The sequence below is a fragment of the Lactuca virosa genome, chromosome 2 (genome assembly GCF_052849685.1).
Source record: "Lactuca virosa cultivar CGN04683 chromosome 2, Lactuca_virosa_CGN04683_v6, whole genome shotgun sequence".
Classification (NCBI taxonomy): Eukaryota; Viridiplantae; Streptophyta; class Magnoliopsida; order Asterales; family Asteraceae; genus Lactuca; species Lactuca virosa.
In genome coordinates, this window is record NC_136427.1 from 304,007,688 (window position 1) to 304,025,864 (window position 18,177).

At 36.8% G+C, this 18,177-nt stretch overlaps 1 protein-coding gene across 1 annotated transcript; it reads right to left on the reverse strand.

The window, feature by feature from the left end:
- Positions 1 to 14,315: 14,315 nt before the first annotated feature.
- Positions 14,316 to 17,102, reverse strand: LOC145161583 (protein HOTHEAD-like). The gene is made up of 5 exons (XM_079081138.1): positions 16,872 to 17,102; positions 16,133 to 16,774; positions 15,358 to 15,746; positions 14,629 to 15,164; positions 14,316 to 14,515 (listed from the first exon to the last, which is right to left on the reverse strand). The coding sequence occupies exons 1-5, from the start codon at positions 16,978 to 16,980 to the stop codon at positions 14,464 to 14,466; spliced, it is 1,728 nt and encodes a 575-aa protein (XP_078937264.1). The 5' UTR covers positions 16,981 to 17,102; the 3' UTR covers positions 14,316 to 14,463.
- Positions 17,103 to 18,177: the final 1,075 nt, after the last annotated feature.

The window sequence follows — 18,177 nt, forward strand, 5'->3', positions numbered from 1 at the left end:
CAATTTCCCTTAAGGGCTAAACTTGACACTTTGAATAAAAAGAAGGGTTAAATAGTTGTACCTGAATTTCGGGATGTTACAGTTGAGCACCTTTAGGACCCTGTGGTGTTGGTCGTGAGTCTTCAGGGCAGTGATGGAATAACGACAAGATCGGCATAGTACCGTGAGCTTATCGTTTTAGTGGTTAAAAGGTGTCACGATGTATCGTGAACCAATGGTTGTATGATCACATGCATGGGACCCGATAGTCATTTGATTGGGACTCTTAGGTCTCGGATCGTTATTCTTATTGGCATGTTTGGGTGTTAGTGCATTGTTGGGATTCGGGAGACTCAGTGACCAGCCGGTTTGGATCATGTGGACAGTAAAAGTTTTTTGGGAGTATTAGCTGTGCATCAGAAGTCTCTTGGTGAATGTTTACATTATGAACCCCCATTTGTTGGCAGACTGTTTATTAGGAGTTTTGTTACCAATGTTGGGTATCGGTTCTGAAATCTCAATTCATGTAGTTCGTTGTAAATGTCTCGAGTGATTTGTCAGGTGGATGTACACCTGAGCTGATGGGTGATTTGGATGCAACATGAGATTCTTGGATGAATGATCATTATGCTCGCGGGAGGAATGGGTTGGTGATGACTTGTCAGGAAGTCAAGTGTATATTGATGGTTTTTAGGCACAATTTCTGGATTTGAGGATTTGTTGGAAATTCACGATCGATGTATTTTAAGTATGTTTTCTACATGATTTGGTGGTGTTCCCAGTCAGGGACTGGGGGTAGGTACGACATATGGATGATCATCAATCTTACGGAATGGTTTCTGAAGTTTAGACTGATGGGTTCCCGGTTTTGGGAAGTATATTGATGGAGTTGATTTGTGGTTGTAGTTTTGAGAGTTCCCAGTATGAGTGGTTCTCTCTGGAAGCTGGGTCTTACAGTTCTGGTTGCGGTTGAGTATTTCCAAGTTATTGGATTGTTTTTTGGCAGCTGTGGGTTTCTGAGTGATCTCTCAACTTATCTGTATATATGCCTTGATTTCGAAGGGGTTAGAGAGAGCTTGAGTGATATGTTGACATTAACTTTAGAGATTCTAACCAAGATGAATTTCGAGGACGAAATCCAGTTTAAGTGGGGGAGAGTTGTAACATCCTGTTTCGAGAAAATTCTTATTTCGAGATTGTGGACAATAATTGGATCAAGTAAAGGTCTTAGGCTTTGGAAGGACCTATTTCATAATTTTACATCATATTACTCCAACACATGCTACATGCATATTTATAAACAATATTTTACATTGATAGTTTAATTACAAAAGACTGGATACAAACCGACTAAGTTTTAGTATATTACATAACTACCCAGGAAATTATAATTTTGTACATACATGATCACTAAAAACAAAAGTAATATTATTAACTATTCTAAATCTTCTAACAGTATATATCTATATTGGATCCTTATTACCTGCAATAGTTAAACACTGAGAGGGATAAGCGGTGACGCTTAGTGAGTTCAAAAATAGATACAATATAACGTTATGCCATATATATACCAATATGACAGAAGCAAAGAGGAACAAAGAACAACAAAGGCAGATGAGTATCATATGTCATGCTTTCCATATCAATAAATGATCCGATTCAAAGATTTACAATCAATGAGATACAACAATTTCAACTTGATATACATCAATAAGACTTTAGCCCAAGTGGCACAGAAAATAAACTATTTCTGAATAAACATTTTGCTAGAATTTACAGGCTTTCAGCCCTATCCAGCATTCTGTCAGTGCCAAAGTGATGCTTACACATACACTTCATGGTCAAAGGCTACATACCAGTACCCAAGTGATGCTTAGTCATTCACTTCAAGTCAAAGGTAGAACACATTTTCATAAAAACACGGGAAAGCATATTGAACATATAGATAATATACAATTGTTCCTATAATTTGAACTCACCGTGAAATAACCGGATGTTAAAATAGTAATTTGGGCAGCACTTTGTTCCTATAAATAATTTTCTTCGATGAAAACTGGGAGTTTTATTGAAAACCAGGAGTTTTTATTGAAAACCGGGCCTTGCGAGGGTTGAGCTTCAAACCGAAAAGATAAATTTATCGGGGTCTTCGGGCACTTCAGGACGTTTTTCGGGTGTTAGGTATGATCACGGGGCTTCGGGGGATGCTAAGTAGCTTAAAGAAGGGTTTAATGTGTAAAAAGTATGAATTTTCCAACCAAAACCGAGAGGGTTCGCACCTCCCTTTATATAGGGGAGGCTTCGGACCGAGGAGAGAAGAGGGAGGACACGCGGCTCAGCGAGGGCGAGGGGGAGGAGCATGTGGCTCGCATGCGAGGGGCCAGGTGTCTCGCTTCGGACGCCTCGACCACGAAGACACGCGTCGGTCTCGGATTGGGCCGCGCATCGGATGAGTCAGCACCTTCGGACACGGGGCAGCATGCAAAGATCCGGATGACGTGGCTGATTCTAGGCCTTGCATGCATGCGAAAATTCTCGGATTTTGTGCTCTAATCTTCAAAAATTCATATCTTTTGCATACGAGCTCTGTTTTTGACGCTCTTTATATGCACGCGTAGGAGAGATTATACTCTACAACTTTCGTTTAGACTCTGTCAGCTAATTTTGACTTTATTTTTAATATTATTATTTTTAAGAGACGGGGACAGGAAAATCCATTAAAAATTCATAACTTCTTCATCCGACGTCCGTTTTCGTCTGTCTTTTTACCGTCGTACTACTATTGACGAGACCTTCGATTCTTGTTTAGGTTGTGTCAGCTAAAAATCACTCGAGCTTTATTTCGAGTTTTTAGTTGTATACTGCTATACTAAAACTTAGAAAAATCATAACTTCCTCATATGAAGTCAGATTTGGACGTTCTTTTTATGAAAATTCTCGGTTTAACGAATACTACGACTTTCATTTAGATCACTAAAGCTAAAAAGTAGTTTATCGAAAACTCACTTTTTACGCTAAATAGTGTTTGCCGGTTTTGTCGCGGATCTTCGATTGGTCATAACTTCTTCGTTATAACTCGGATTTCGATGAGGTTTTCGCCTAAATGTTTCTAACGAAATTATCTACAACTTTCAATAATAAAATTTTACTTATTTCAAATTTTATATTTTCATTAAATTTCAATATTTGACATTTGATTAGAATCTCATAAGACTTCCAATATTTTCCGAGTGATTCTAAACATAGTTTTACTTCATTTCTAGTAAAAACTATCTGTTAGAACTCAACGCTCAATATCATATAGTATTTCATAATATTATTTATTTTTAAACTACAAAAACACGATAACTGAACGTGTATGTTACAAATACCTCATCCTTTTGAGGATTTCGTCCCCGAAATTACAGCGATTAAAACAAATGGGGATATTTCGCTCTTATCTCATTCTTATTTTCCCAAGTATAATTTAGGCCTCTATGGTGTTTCCACTTGACAAGCACCAACTCCACTTCTTTATTTCGTAGATTAGTCGTTCTTTCGTTTACGATTTCTTCAGGCTCTTCTACATATCTTAACTTATTATCTAGTTTCATCTCGGATAATGGAACCGCTTCATCATATATGCTTAAACATTTACGCAGATAACTCACATGAAACACATATGAATACCTGCCAAATCTTCTGGTAATTCTAAGCGGTATGCTTGTTTACCAATCCTCTGGATGATTTTGAAAGGACCAACAAATCTAGGACTTAGTTTTCCTTTCTTCCCAAACCGCATAATGCCTTTCCACGGGGATACCTTCAGCATTACGAAATCACCCACCTGGAATTCTATGGGTCGTCTCCTCCTTTCTGCATAGGACTTTTGTCGATCCTGGGCCGCTTTCATTCTTTCTCGTACAATTTGAATCTTGTCAGTGGTGTCTTGAATCATTTCAGGGCCTCCAAGGATTTTTTTGTCCTATTTCACGCCAACATAATGGAGTACGGCATCTATGTCCATATAGTGCTTCATATGGTGGCATTTTGATTGAAGCGTGGTAACTGTTATTATATGAAAATTTGACAAGAGGTAAGTATTTGTCTCAGTTACCACCGAAATCCAAGACACATTCACGAAGCATATCTTCTACTGTTTGGATCGTTCTCTCCGTCTGACCGTCTGTCTGGGGATGATAAGCTGTACTGAGAGCAACTCGAGATCCCAGTTCACGTTGCATACTCGCCCAAAAATGAGAAGTGAAGCGATATCACGATCGGAAATAATCTTTAGTGGCACACCATGTCTTGCAATAATTTCATCTAAGTATACTTGTGCATATTTCACCATTGGAGTCGTTTCACGCATGGCAAGAAAATGTGCGCTCTTAGTCAGTCAGTCGACAATTACCCAAATGCTATCATTCTGTCTAGCAGCCTTTGGCAATTTGGTAATAAAATCCATGGATAACTCTTCCCATTTCCACACGGGAACACTAAGGCTTTCTGGAATTCCGTAAGGCTTTTGGTGCTCTGCTTTGACTTGTAAGCATACTAAACATTCCTGTACGTATCTTGTAATGTCTTTCTTTAATCCAGGCCACCAATAATCAGCTTTTACATCATAGTACATTTTACTTGTACCAGGATGTATTGATAGCTTAGACTTAAGAGCTTCATCTAAAATATTCTTTCTTAATCTACCAATCTTTGGCATCCATAGCCGATTCTTGAATACATTCAATCCTCGTGGATCATCAAGTAAAACATCAGTATAATGTACCATCCCTTCTTTCTTCACATTTTCTGGCTTTAAGGCTTCTACTTGCCATTTCTCTAGTTCATATAAAATAGTGAACTTTACTGTAGTGTGAGTAATATCATAACACACACTATTATAATAAACCTTTCTGCTAAGTGCATCGCCAACTACATTGGCCTTTCCAGGATGATACAAGATTTCACAGTCATAGTCTTTGATCAGCGCCATGGATCGTTGTTGTCTCATATTCAAATTTTGCTGACTGAATATATACTTGAGACTTTTGTGGTCAGTAAACAATTGGCATTTTGTACCAAAAAGATAATGCCTCCAAAGTTTTAGGGCAAATATTACCGCAGCGATTTCGAGGTCATGGGCGGGATAATTCTTTTCATACTGTTTCAGTCGTCTTGAGGTATAGGCTATCACTTTGCCACGTTGCATCAACACACAACTGAGTCCCAACCTTGAAGCATCGCTATATACGGAGAAATCATTATCACCATCTGGAAGTGATAAGATTGGAGCATGAGTCAAAAGATCTTTTAAAGTTGAGAAAGCTTTTTCTTGGGCTTCACTCCATTCGAACTTTGCTTCCTTTCGTGTAAGACTCATGAGAGGTACAGCTATACGCGAAAAATCTTTAATGAATCTCCGGTAATATCCCGCGAGACCCAAGAAACTACGAATTTCAGAAGCATTACGGGGTGCTTCCCAATTCTGAATGGCTTCAATTTTGGTAGGATCTACGGATATAGCGTCACCAGAAATCACATGGCCGAGAAATTGAACTTGGTAAAGCCAAAATTCACATTTCGAGAATTTAGCATATAGTTTCTCCTTTCGAAGAAGTTCTAATATTTCACGAATATGAATGGCATGATCAGATTCAGACTTGGAATAGATTATAATATCATCAATGAATACGATGACAAATTTGTCGAGCATTGGACGGCATACGCGATTCATCATATCCATGAATACAGCAGGAGCATTTGTCAGACCGAACGGCACGACAAGAAATTCATAATTTCCATATCGAGTACGAAAAGCAGTCTTCGGTACATCCTGCTCGTGTACTTTCAACTGATGATAGCCAGATCTCAAATCAATCTTCGAGAAATAGCTAACACCCTAAAGTTGATCAAACAAATCGTCAATGCGAGGTAGTGGGTACTTGTTCTTGATAGTTACTTTATTTAGCTCATGGTAATCAATACACATTTGCATCAAACCGTCTTTCTTCTTGACAAATAACACTGGAGCACCCCAAGGAGAGGTACTCGGTCGAATAAAGCCTTTATCAAGTAATTCCTGCAGTTGGATCATCATTTCTTTCATTTCAGCTGGCGCAAGACGATAAGGAGTCTTTGCAATCGGAGCAGCACCAGACACAAGGTCAATTCGGAATTCTACTTGTCTATCCGGAGGAAGTCCAGCCAATTCTTCGGGGAAAACATCAGGATATTCATTAACAACGGGAACATCATTTACTATTTTCTTTTCCTCTTTTGAGATATCAATTGTATAGGCCAGATAAATAGAACACCCTTTCGATATGAATTTACGAGCTTTTAGGAAAGAGATTATTTTTACGATTTTAAGTCTTTGTTCACCGTAGACATAAATAGGATTCTCTCCTTCAATAGGAATGTGTACTATCTTTTCATAGGACAAGAGTTCTGCGCGGTTCTTTGACAACCAATCCATGCCGAGAATAATATCAAAGTTGGGCAAGGAGATAGGAATCAGGTTAGCGAGAAAATTATAGCCTTCAATTTCTATCACACAATCCCTATATACTTTATCAGCAAGTAATGATATACTTCCCGCAGTATCTACATGAAATGGTTGCGCGAGTGCATAGCAAGCAATTTGAAAGGAATGCGCAAATTCATGAGAAACAAAAGAATCTGAGGCACCAGAATCAAATAAGATATGAGCAGGTCTAGAGTTGACTAGAAATGTACCAGTCACAACATTCGGGTCTTTACGTGCCTCTTCCGTGGTAATTTGAAATGCACGGCCTTTAGATGTTGGTACCTCCTCCTTTTTAGTCGGACTACTCTTTGGTTGTTGAACAGGAGCTTGACTTCTCGCCGGTTGTTGAACAGAAGCTTGACTTCTCGTCATTTGACTAGTAAGAGTAGGTCAGAAATGCTTCTTGTGGCCAGCAACACCACAAGCAAAGCATGTAACATTCTTCATCGGATAAACATACTTCATGTGGCCTACTTCTCCACATCCATAACAGACCGATGATCCTTCTTCTAATCTGCATTCACACGGATGATTCTTTCCACAATTTCGACACGATGGCGATTGAAGAGAAAAAGATTGTGATCTACCGCGGCCACGAGCGGTATTATGAGATTGCACTTGTTTACCAGGATCAGTTCGAATAGATTGAGCTGGTGGAATAGAGGAAATAGGAACGGTTTGATCAATACGTGGATGCTTCAGAACAGAAAGAGTGGCACCACGTATTTCTAAGTCATGCTCACGCTTTCGAGCATACTCTACAACTTTATCAAATGACAGAACATCCCGATTAGCCACGAAATCGCGGATTTCATACCGTAGTCCATCCAGGAATAACTGAATTTTATCGTCTTCAGTTGGAATATACTTTGTAGCAAACCGTGCTTTTTGATTGAATTGATTTTCATAATCAATCACAGTCATTCCTCCCTGTTTAAGCTCGAGGAATTCTTTCTCCAATCTTCTCCTCATGTCTAGAGGACAATACTTTCCTAGCAAGCGAGTTCTGAACATTTCCCAAGATAAATTCTCTTGGTCATACTCGTTGAGAGCTTCGAATGTTGCTTCCCACCAGACTAAGGCTTCTCCGATGAGCATTGCAGAAGCATAGTTAGCCTTGTCTTCATTAACCACATGAGAGATACGAAATACTTTTTCTGTGTTCTGGATCCATGTAAGAACAATAATGGGATTAAGAACACCTGAAAACTCTGTAGCACCATTACTCTTGAAAGTTTTGAATGAAGGACGTCTCGTCTCTCCTTTTGAAGATTCTCCGGTGACTTTCTCTTTTCCTTTATCACCATTCTTTTTGTGTTCTTCAAGAGTCTGCCGAATAACACCAGTAAGTTTACCCAAGAGTCGCTCCTCACGAAGGGATGCTGGAGTATTTGCTTCATCAGGACGAGGATCTCCACCTACGTATGGTGTATGGCTACCCACTTGTTCAGCCATTGTTCTTAAAATTTAAAGTAATATAATATTTTAGGATTTATCAGTACCTAATACTTTACTTAAATCTTTCCTATGGTTTGTATCCATATACTTACAATGAATCCGTTCATATATTGAACTTCTGACGGTTTAAGTCTAAATATCAATCCGTGGTATTTAGTTCACTTAAACTACTGCTCTGATACCATGATTTAAAGGACTCCTTTCTGAATTTTACATCATATTACTCCAAAACATGCTACATGCATATTTATAAACAATATTTTACATTGATAGTTTAATTACAAAAGACTGGATACAAACCGACTAAGTTTTAGTATATTACATAACTACCCAGGAAATTATAATTTTATACATACATGATCACTAAAAACAAAAGTAATATTATTAACTATTCTAAATCTTCCAACAATATATATCTATATTGGATCCTTATTACCTGAAATAGTTAAACACTGAGAGGGATAAGCGGTGACGCTTAGTGAGTTCAAAAATAGATACAATATAACGTTATGCCATATATATACCAATATGACAGAAGCAAAGAGGAACAAAGAACAACAAAGACAGATGAGTATCATATGTCCTGCTTTCCATATTAATAAATGATCTGATTCAAAGATTTACAATCAATGAGATACAACAATTTCAACTTGATATACATCAATAAGACTTTAGCCCAAGTGGCACAAAAAATAAACTATTTCTGAATAAACATTTTGCTAGACTTTACAGGCTTTCAGCCCTATCCAACATTCTGCCAGTGCCAAAGTGATGCTTACACATACACTTCATGGTCAAAGGCTACATACCAGTACCCAAGTGATGCTTAGTCATTCACTTCAAGTCAAAGGTATAACACATTTTCATAAAAACACGGGAAAGCATATTGAACATATAACACAGAACATACAATTGTTCATATAATTTGAACTCACCGTGGAATAATCGGATGTTAAAATAGTAATTTGGGCAGCACTTCGTTCCTATAAATAATTTTCTTCGATGAAAACCGGGAGCTTTATTGAAAACCGGGAGTTTTTATTGAAAACCGGGCCTTGCGAGGGTTGAGATTCAAACCAAAAAGATAAATTTCTCGGGGTCTTCGGGCACTTCGGGACGTTTTTCGGGTGTTAGGTATGATCCTGGGGCTTCGGGGGATGCTAAGCAGCTTAAAGGAGGGTTTAATGTGTAAAAAGTATGAATTTTCCAATCAAAACCGGGAGGGTTCGCACCTCCCTTTATATAGGGGAGGCTTCAGACCGAGGAGAGAAGAGGGAGGACACGCGGCTCAGCGAGGGCGAGGGGGAGGAGCACGTGGCTCGCATGCGAGGGGCCAGGTGGCTCGCTTCGGATGCCTCCACCACGAAGACACGCGCCGGTCTCGGACTGGGCGGCGCATCGGATGAGTCAGCAGCTTCGGACACGGGGCAGCATGCGAAGATCCGGATGACGTGGTTGATTCTAGGCCTTGCATGTATGCGGAAATTCTCGGATTTTGTGCCCTAATCTTCAAAAATTCATATATTTTTCATACGAGCTCCGTTTTTGACGTTCTTTATATGCACACGTAGACGAGATTATACTTTACATCTTTCGTTTAGACTCTGTCAGCTAATTTTGACCTTATTTTTAATATTATTATTTTTAACAGTCCGGGACAGGAAAATCCGTTAAAAATTCATAACTTTTTCATCCGACGTCCGTTTTCGTCTGTCTTTTTACCGTTGTACTACTATTGACGATACCTTCGATTCTCGTTTAGGTTAAGTCTGCTAAAAATCACTCGATATTTATTTCGAGTTTTTAGTTGTATACTACTATACTAAAACTTAGAAAAATCATAACTTCCTCATACGCAGTCAGATTTGGACGTTCTTTTAATGAAAATTCTCGGTTTAACGAATACTACGACTTTCATTTAGATCACTAAAGCTAAAAAGTAGTTTATCGAAAACTCACTTTTTACGCTAAATAGTGTTTGCCGGTTTTGTCGCGGATCTTCGATTGGTCATAACTTCTTCGTTATAACTCGGTTTCGATGAGGTTTTCGCCTAAATGTTTCTAACGAAATTATCTACAACTTTCAATAATAAAATTTTACTTATTTCAAATTTTATATTTTCGTTAAATTTCAATATTTGACATTTGATTGGAATCTCATAAGGCTTCCAATATTTTCCGAGTGATTCTAAACATAGTTTTACTTAATTTATAGTAAAAACTATCTGTTAGAACTCAATGCTCAATATCATATAATATTTCATAATATTATTTATTTTTAAACTACAAAACACGATAACTGAACGTGTATGTTACAGGCTTTAAGGGAAAAAGGTTTAGACCTTATTGGATGATGACAATGTTGGATAAGTGATTAAATCCTTGTTTTGTGTCTTTGAGTCAAAGGGTAAAATAGGAAAACTAATGTTTTAGACTTCTTTCATGAATTATGGTTTTTAGCTCGACATGTGTTAAGCCAATATTAACTAGAAAGATGTATGGGGCTCGTCAATACTTTTCCACGTATATAGAAGTTATGATTGTTTGAAGTTGAAGTGAAATTGGGTGAAACCCCGTTATCATGATGTGAGAAGTAATTCTCACGACGTGAGAGTCCTCACGAGGTTAGAATATATTCTCACAACATGAGAACTGTGCAGCCCAAAGCCCACGAAATTTGTAGGGTTTTCAATGTATTTAAAGGTAAGGATTCATGTTTTAGGGTATTTTATTAGCCTCCATCATATCTAGAACCTCATGGGAGAAACCCCAACCTCCATTTTCAAGATTTGAGCCTCCCCTCTCCTCTTTCATCCATTTTTTGAGTTTTTGGTGGTTTTGGAGCAATGTTTTCATGCAAGATTGATCCTTGAAGCTAGGCAATTGGAGATCTCAACTTTCATCTACCTTCTAGAGCTTTGTAAGTTATAAAGTTCCAAACTTTATTGCATATTCATCATGGATCTAAGTGTATTTGGTGTTTTGGTCCATTTTAATGAGTTTTTAGTGAGAGTTGGGAATAAAGTTTGCAACTTTATTACTCTCCAAGGTCCCAAGAGCATTGTATGTTTCAGATCTGGACTCCAACACTCTTTTGATCAGTTTAAAATGTTTTCTTGGACCTCTTGGACTAGGAAAGTTTTAATCTTTTGCTTTCCCTTTCAGCCATGCAAGTTACCTTGGTCATTTAGGTTATTTTGGGGTATTAAAGTTTAGATGTTGAAAGCTTGATACATTGTTATGGATAAAGTTGGAAACTTTATCCATCTATACATCATGTTGATTCAGATCTGAAGTTTATAGACTTGGACATAAGGGATTAAGTTGAAAAATATGCATTTTTGGACCACTTCAAGACTTAAAGTCTAGATCTTGGTGGTTTGGACCTTCCTAATGGATAACGTTAGAAACTTAATCCATTAAGACCTTGGAAAGGATCATATCTGAGCTTTGGAGCTCTTGAAATCGGAAGAAAATGGATTAAGCTCGTTTGAGCTGTTCAGACTAGTCCTCATGGCGTGGCCTTAGGCTGCCATGGCATATCAATTGGGGAATCAGTGACTATTTTGGCATTTAGTGCCCACGACGTGGCCAAGGAAGGCCACGACGTGGAAAGTTGTTGTTGGGAATTTTGACCTTAGCTTTGACTGTTGAATTTTTGACCAGATTTACTTTTGGTCAAACTTAGGTAGAATTGAATATTTAGCTAAGGATTAGCCTCGTGGTTTTAGGAAGCTTGGGTTAGTTGTGTTGTTTTTGAGGTAGTTGTGGAGCTTCTATTGAGTTGTTCAGGTGAGTTTCTCGTCACTGTACTCGTGGGTCGAAGGTACCAATGTCGTCCCACTAGGTTATGTATCCTGGTATATAGGATGATGCTATGCTGATTATATGTTAGATTGGTAGATATGTATGATTACCTGTACTTGCTAGTTATATGTTTATCTGTTACATATGTCGACATAGTGTGGTTGGGTTGAGGTTGTACTGCTTTGTGCTGTAAGACAACAAACCCGAGGCAATCCAATTAGGAGATTATGGGCCAAAAAGGGTAAGCCAATAGGGAGGTTGTGGACCCAACATGCAATATGTATGGCAATTCAAACGGGAGGTTGTGGGCCAAGGTAATCCAACCGGGAGGTTGTGGACCCATAATGCAATATGTATGGCAATCCAACCGGGAGGTTGTAGGTTAAGGTAATCAAACCAGGAGGTTGTGGACCCAACATGCAATATGTATATTTGTTTGTTTTTGTGTGGTAGTTTGGGCGAACTCACTAAGCTTTGTGCTTACAGTTTGATTTTATGGTTTCAGGTACATCAGATGATCGGGGCAAGGCGAATGCGTGATTGTGCACATCATCCTTGTATATTTCGTTGGCTTATGATTTTGGGATACTCTGATTTACATTATGGCTTTTGGGAAACTATGTTTTGTATGGTTTATGGATTATTAAAGGGTTTTAAAAATGAAAATTTTATTATGGTTTTTTGGATGTTACATTGTGAAGGTGCCAAAAGACATATTCAGTTTTATTATCAAAAATTTATTCGAACCGTCTATCATTTGTTTAAAACTTGTGCACTTCATCCCTTCGGACATAAAAATCTATTTTACCCTTAATAATTTCTTTTTTAAGTTTCTTTTATTTATTTATCATTTTTAAATTAAAAAAAAAAAGAAATAAAAATATCTCCACCAACCCAACCCACCCCCCCTCCCCATTTACCTTTCATTTTCCTATGTTTCCTTTAGCCCCCAACTCTCTTGAAACAAAAATAACGGACTATTGTACCTCTCTCTACTCTGATACCGAATATCTTCCATCTCTCACTACTTCTTCGACGAGAAGACCCGCTGACGACCCTAAAACTCTCGATTCATGAACTACTATGTAAAAAGTAACTTCGTTGTCTCTACTGTCTCTAGATCTGTAATTGGATTTCGACGAGAGAGCCTAATAATGATGAGGTCGTGGTTAACGATTAAAACAAGGGAGAATGGAATCGTACATTGAGATCTAAAAACCCGATTTTTTTTGCTAAACGATGATGGAAATTTGAAAATTTCTAATTTTAGACTCTCAGTGTTGTCGGAGTCACAAAAGGACGGACTCCTCCACACTGTGTGTGGAACTTCGGCATTTACTGAACCATAAATCGTTTGATTGAAAGGCTACGACAAATCGAAGGCGGGCATGTGGAACTTCGACGTTTACTGCGTGCGGAACTCCGACGTACACTGCATGTGGAACTCTGACGTCCACACTCCCTAATCAACGACAATACGTAATTTAGCAAACAAGTTATCTTCATCACCCAACACAACCCTATCCATATCTGTAACGCTTCCTACGATGAGTTCTTTGGCTTGACCTCGAAATTATCATTCATATAACTCTCTGCCGCTACTGCTTCAATGAAGCCACTCCCTCATTTTTCAAAATGGCATCAGATTTAGAAAAGTGAAACACAACAAGAAAAATAAAAAAACAACTGAAGATCTTTTGCCACTTGTTAATACTGTGCTAGAGTACAAATCTTGATTTATTAAAAATTGGTGTGTTAGATCGTCGATTAGGAAGTGTCATTTTAGGGTTTTATAGAAGAGAGAGAAAGAGAGAGATGAAGTGGGGCCATATTTTTTCCTATTTTTTAAATTATTAATAATAATAAATACATTAAATTAATTAGAAAAAAAGTACAAAAAAGACATAACAGTCATTTCATGTATCGTAAGCGTGCAAATTTAAATTAACAAAGGATGAAACATGCAACTTTTAACCAAACAAAGAACGATCTGAGTTAATTTGTGAAAATAGGGACTGAACGTGTCAGCACCTGAACGAGGGTGATTGCATGTAATTTACTCAATAGATTATTTAATTGCAAATAATTACGGTTGGCATTGAAGTTGGCTTTGATCTTTACGTTCGAGTGGTGATGAAGATGAAATAACAAACTTAGATTTTCTTCTTCAAAGAGTGGTTATTACATATTCTAGTGATATCGTGGAGGTGGGACTTATATCTTCTACCGGTGTTTTAGTGGCCTCCTTACATAATGTTAGAGTACATGATATGGTGGGTACAAATGGGTATTTTATTGAGAAAGTTTAGATTGGTTAGTTTGAGTAGCAACCCATCATTGGCTTAAAATATGGATTGATTTAAAGTAATTATTATTACCTTAGCTTCAAACCGACGATATATATTGTATTAAATAAAGAAGAAAGTTTTATATAGACGTAGCGGGTAAACGAGTAATTATTCCTACTATGTTTTTCTAATAAAATTTACTTTCGTTGAAAAAAAAATCCTTTTTAATTAATAATTTCATTATCTCTCTGGAAGGAAAATTTCAATGCAAAAGAACTAACTTACAATATAATCCACCGACACTAAATAAAAACTTACTAAAACGGTTTTAATAAAATACAAAACATATATCATCAAGTACCTCTATATGAAATATAAAACACAACTTCCAACATTTTTTTAAAGAGTATAATTTCCCTGTCACATTTCCTACTTCATTCGAAGTGTCAATCGTTCTTCAAGCATTTTCTGCCCCATATACCTGAATTATTTAAAAATAATAATAATAATAATAAAATAAAATCTTATTAATCTCTAGTATTTGAATATATTTCTATTAAACTAATAATGCATATATATGTATTAAGTATTAACCTTCCAATCATCATCATAGTAGCTTGAGGATTTGTTCCAGGAGAATTCAAAAGTGTTGAACTATCAATTACACGTAGTCCACCAACACCAATGACTTTATAGTTGTGATCAACAACTCTATCAACTTGACATCCTCCATGGTAATGCCAAATACTCATCACAGTGTCAATACAATACTGTTGAAGATCGAATGCAGTATTCACATGTCGAGGTCTCAAATTCAGAGGTAAAGCCACAACCAAAGCAAGTAAATCTTGAACTGATATTAATGGTTCTCTGAATGATGATAATGCTTTCGATTCCAACACCTTTACAATGGTTTCCATCCCTTGAACACATCGTTGGAGGTCTCGAGGGTCTTTAAAGTAATTAAATGTGACTTTAGGATTATCATTGGGATTTATTGTCTCAAGCTCTAGAACACCGGAAGAAAGTGGGCCCATTACCTTTTCAAGGATGAGTCCAGCATCAAATCCTGATGGATCTATGTTGAGTTGATGTCCAATTATAGATCTTAGCCTCTCAAGTTTTGTTGTCTGAAAATATTACAATCAGAACATAAATATTAAGAAAACGATTTTGTTTAAACAAATTAGAAAATATATATATTATATATATATATATATATATATATATATATATATATATATATATATATATATATATATATAACGATTTAATCATTACCTAAAATAGTTTAGGTGGTTATATAAAAAAGATAATACAAACCTGGTTAGCAAAATGTCCAAAGTGGGAACTGAATTTATTGAGCAATGGCAAGTTAATATGAGTACTTGCGGTTTCAATAAAGCTTCCGAATCGGGTTATACCCACGATCTCAATGAGTGAAATCTCTACGGGTCGGGGCGTAGGAATGAGTACTAGGTTCATTGGGTTGTCAGATAAGCCCTGTCCAACCATAGGCTGGTCCAATACCACTTTGATCCCATGGGCCATTAAATGTTTAGCAGGCCCAATACCACTTAACATCAACAACTGTGGGCTCCCAAGTGTTCCAGCTGATAATATCACTTCACTCATCAATGACCCTGCGTTTAAATATGCCATGTGCTCTTTCCCTTCCATATCTTTGTATAAAACACCCCGTGCTCTCCTTTCTGTTCCATAAAATATAAAAACATCAATCTATATCGTAACCGAAACTCTTATGGTTGTTTGATATGCTTTTTACTAGGTTTGAAAAGAGACTGGTCTGATCCGATCAATTTCATACCGTCTCATATCACATTTAGAAGTCTCTCACTCTGTCAGATTCATGGCCGAGTCTTAATCAGACTGGATTCATCAACAACTATCAAACAAACCCTCACATGCCAACTCCACAACTACAACTCTAGGATCTTAGTATATTTCTACAACAATGTGCTATGCCGTAGGACAATTTGATACGTAACATGGTCTAAAAAGTATGCATATATAATTAATTTAATATTTTGTATGGCTAGTGACGATTGTATGTAGAAAAAAATATTATGTTGTTTACCATCGGTTTTGAATAATACTCGGTGCACAGTTGCATTCAAGAAGACAGTAATGTTGGTTGGATCAGCATACTCTAACAAATCGGCAGCTGTGTGTCGATTGCCATTCACATCAAAAATGCTACCACCAACTTTAGTTCCATAAATGTGTTCATAAGTAAATCCATTATCCGGCAACACTCCAACCTCCAACAACCCATCTCTCACCGCCGCCTGCCATGCCAACACCTTCGGCTCAAACGCCACCTTCTTCTCCACCCACTCATACGACTCCTTCACCAGTTTCGGGTCGAACCCTGCTTTGTTAACATAATCAGGACTCGCCCTGGTGAAGAAACCGGCGTTCAGGGCAGACCCACCGCCGAGGACGCGAGCCCTCTGGCTGATAACACCGTCGGTGGACACAAAGGTTTGTGAGGCGGAGGTCGGAGTGAGGTCAGCGAGAGTGGTGATAAACCCGTTTATGGTGTTCACGGATGGGATGCCGTATGGTAAGTCCCCTCTTTCAAGGACTAAAACTTTTGCGCCTTGTGAAAGTGTGGCTGCCAATGCGCAACCGGAAGTTCCACCGCCGACTACAATGTAATCGTAGGAAGACACCGCCGGAGCTTTCGTTGCGTCTTTTGCAAATGTGGGATATGGAGCTGTGAAGAAATTCAAGAGTAATTAATTAATGACGATGCTGAGTTAATAACGTACTGAATGAATTCTATTCAATAAGCTTGATGATCAGTTACAAACCTTTTTCGGAAGTGGAAGAAGAAGCAAGAAAGAAGACGACGATTGCAAAGATAAACGGAGATGCATGAGAAATGGCGGTGGACTGCCGTGTGCGGCAGCTCCGATCCATGGTGGATTTGAGAATGAAATGGAGGAGATGATATTAAAAGAGAAGGATTGGTGAGAAAGGATTGACTATTTGAAGTGGATGAACTACCAGCGTTTGTGCGTTTGCAAACACTGCCTTAATTGCTATGACGACACACCATATTTTGTTATAAATTTTGAGTCACAAGTATTTGTACAATAAAATATTAATATTATAATTTTTTTTCTTATGATATCGTTTTCTAGACGATAACAATTTCCTTTGAAAGAGTCTATTTGATTACTTGTTGATAATAATTATTATTCCGTGTTAAGTTTTTTCATTTGGTAGAAGATATTTTAATTAAAAATCTATCATAACGCAAAAAAGTTACATTTTAAGGTTTTGCTTATAAATAGATAGTGACATTTTTGTTAACTTTTTATGTATATATATGTCGATAAGATGTTAAGCATAAATAAAAATCTGACAACTTACTAAACATTAATGATGTACGGTTTACGGATGGTTGGTTTGATGAATGATGTCTTTCAAGAATCAATACAACGAAATTGTCAACAAAATTTTATATTATGAAATTTAAATAAAATTTTAGTTTTGCTTGTCACGTTTACAAGAAATAAGATGGAGTTACAATTTAACTGGAAAGTATACAACGCCGTGACAATAAGAATAATAACAATAATAAACAAAAAAATAAATACACTAAAACTATGAAAATAATAACTATAATATTATAATAGTAAATATGAAATATAAGAGTAAAACTCATTAATATATATATATATATATATATATATATATATATATATATATATATATATATATATATAGAGAGAGAGAGAGAGAATGACAATAAAATTAAGTTAAAAGTTAAATTTAGAATTTCACAAAGGGAATTTTGTGTTTTTTTTTAATTTTTTTTTATTAATGATTTCTGTCATTCTAATTAAATATTTAGGAACTGTAATGAATTATTTTTTTATAACGTTTTTGAGGCAAAATTAATGGAATTAGAGTCTGTCAAATTCTAAGAAATTGAATATTTCTAAGGGTTAAAAAACTAAAAGAACTAAATTTTCTTTCTTATTAATATTATTAATATGAATGAAATTTAAATTCTTTTAACCTAATGGTAGAAATGTTTCCAAAAAAAATTATTTAACTTATATCTAAACATGTCATGGATTTTAAACTTGAAATAAATGTTCTAAATAA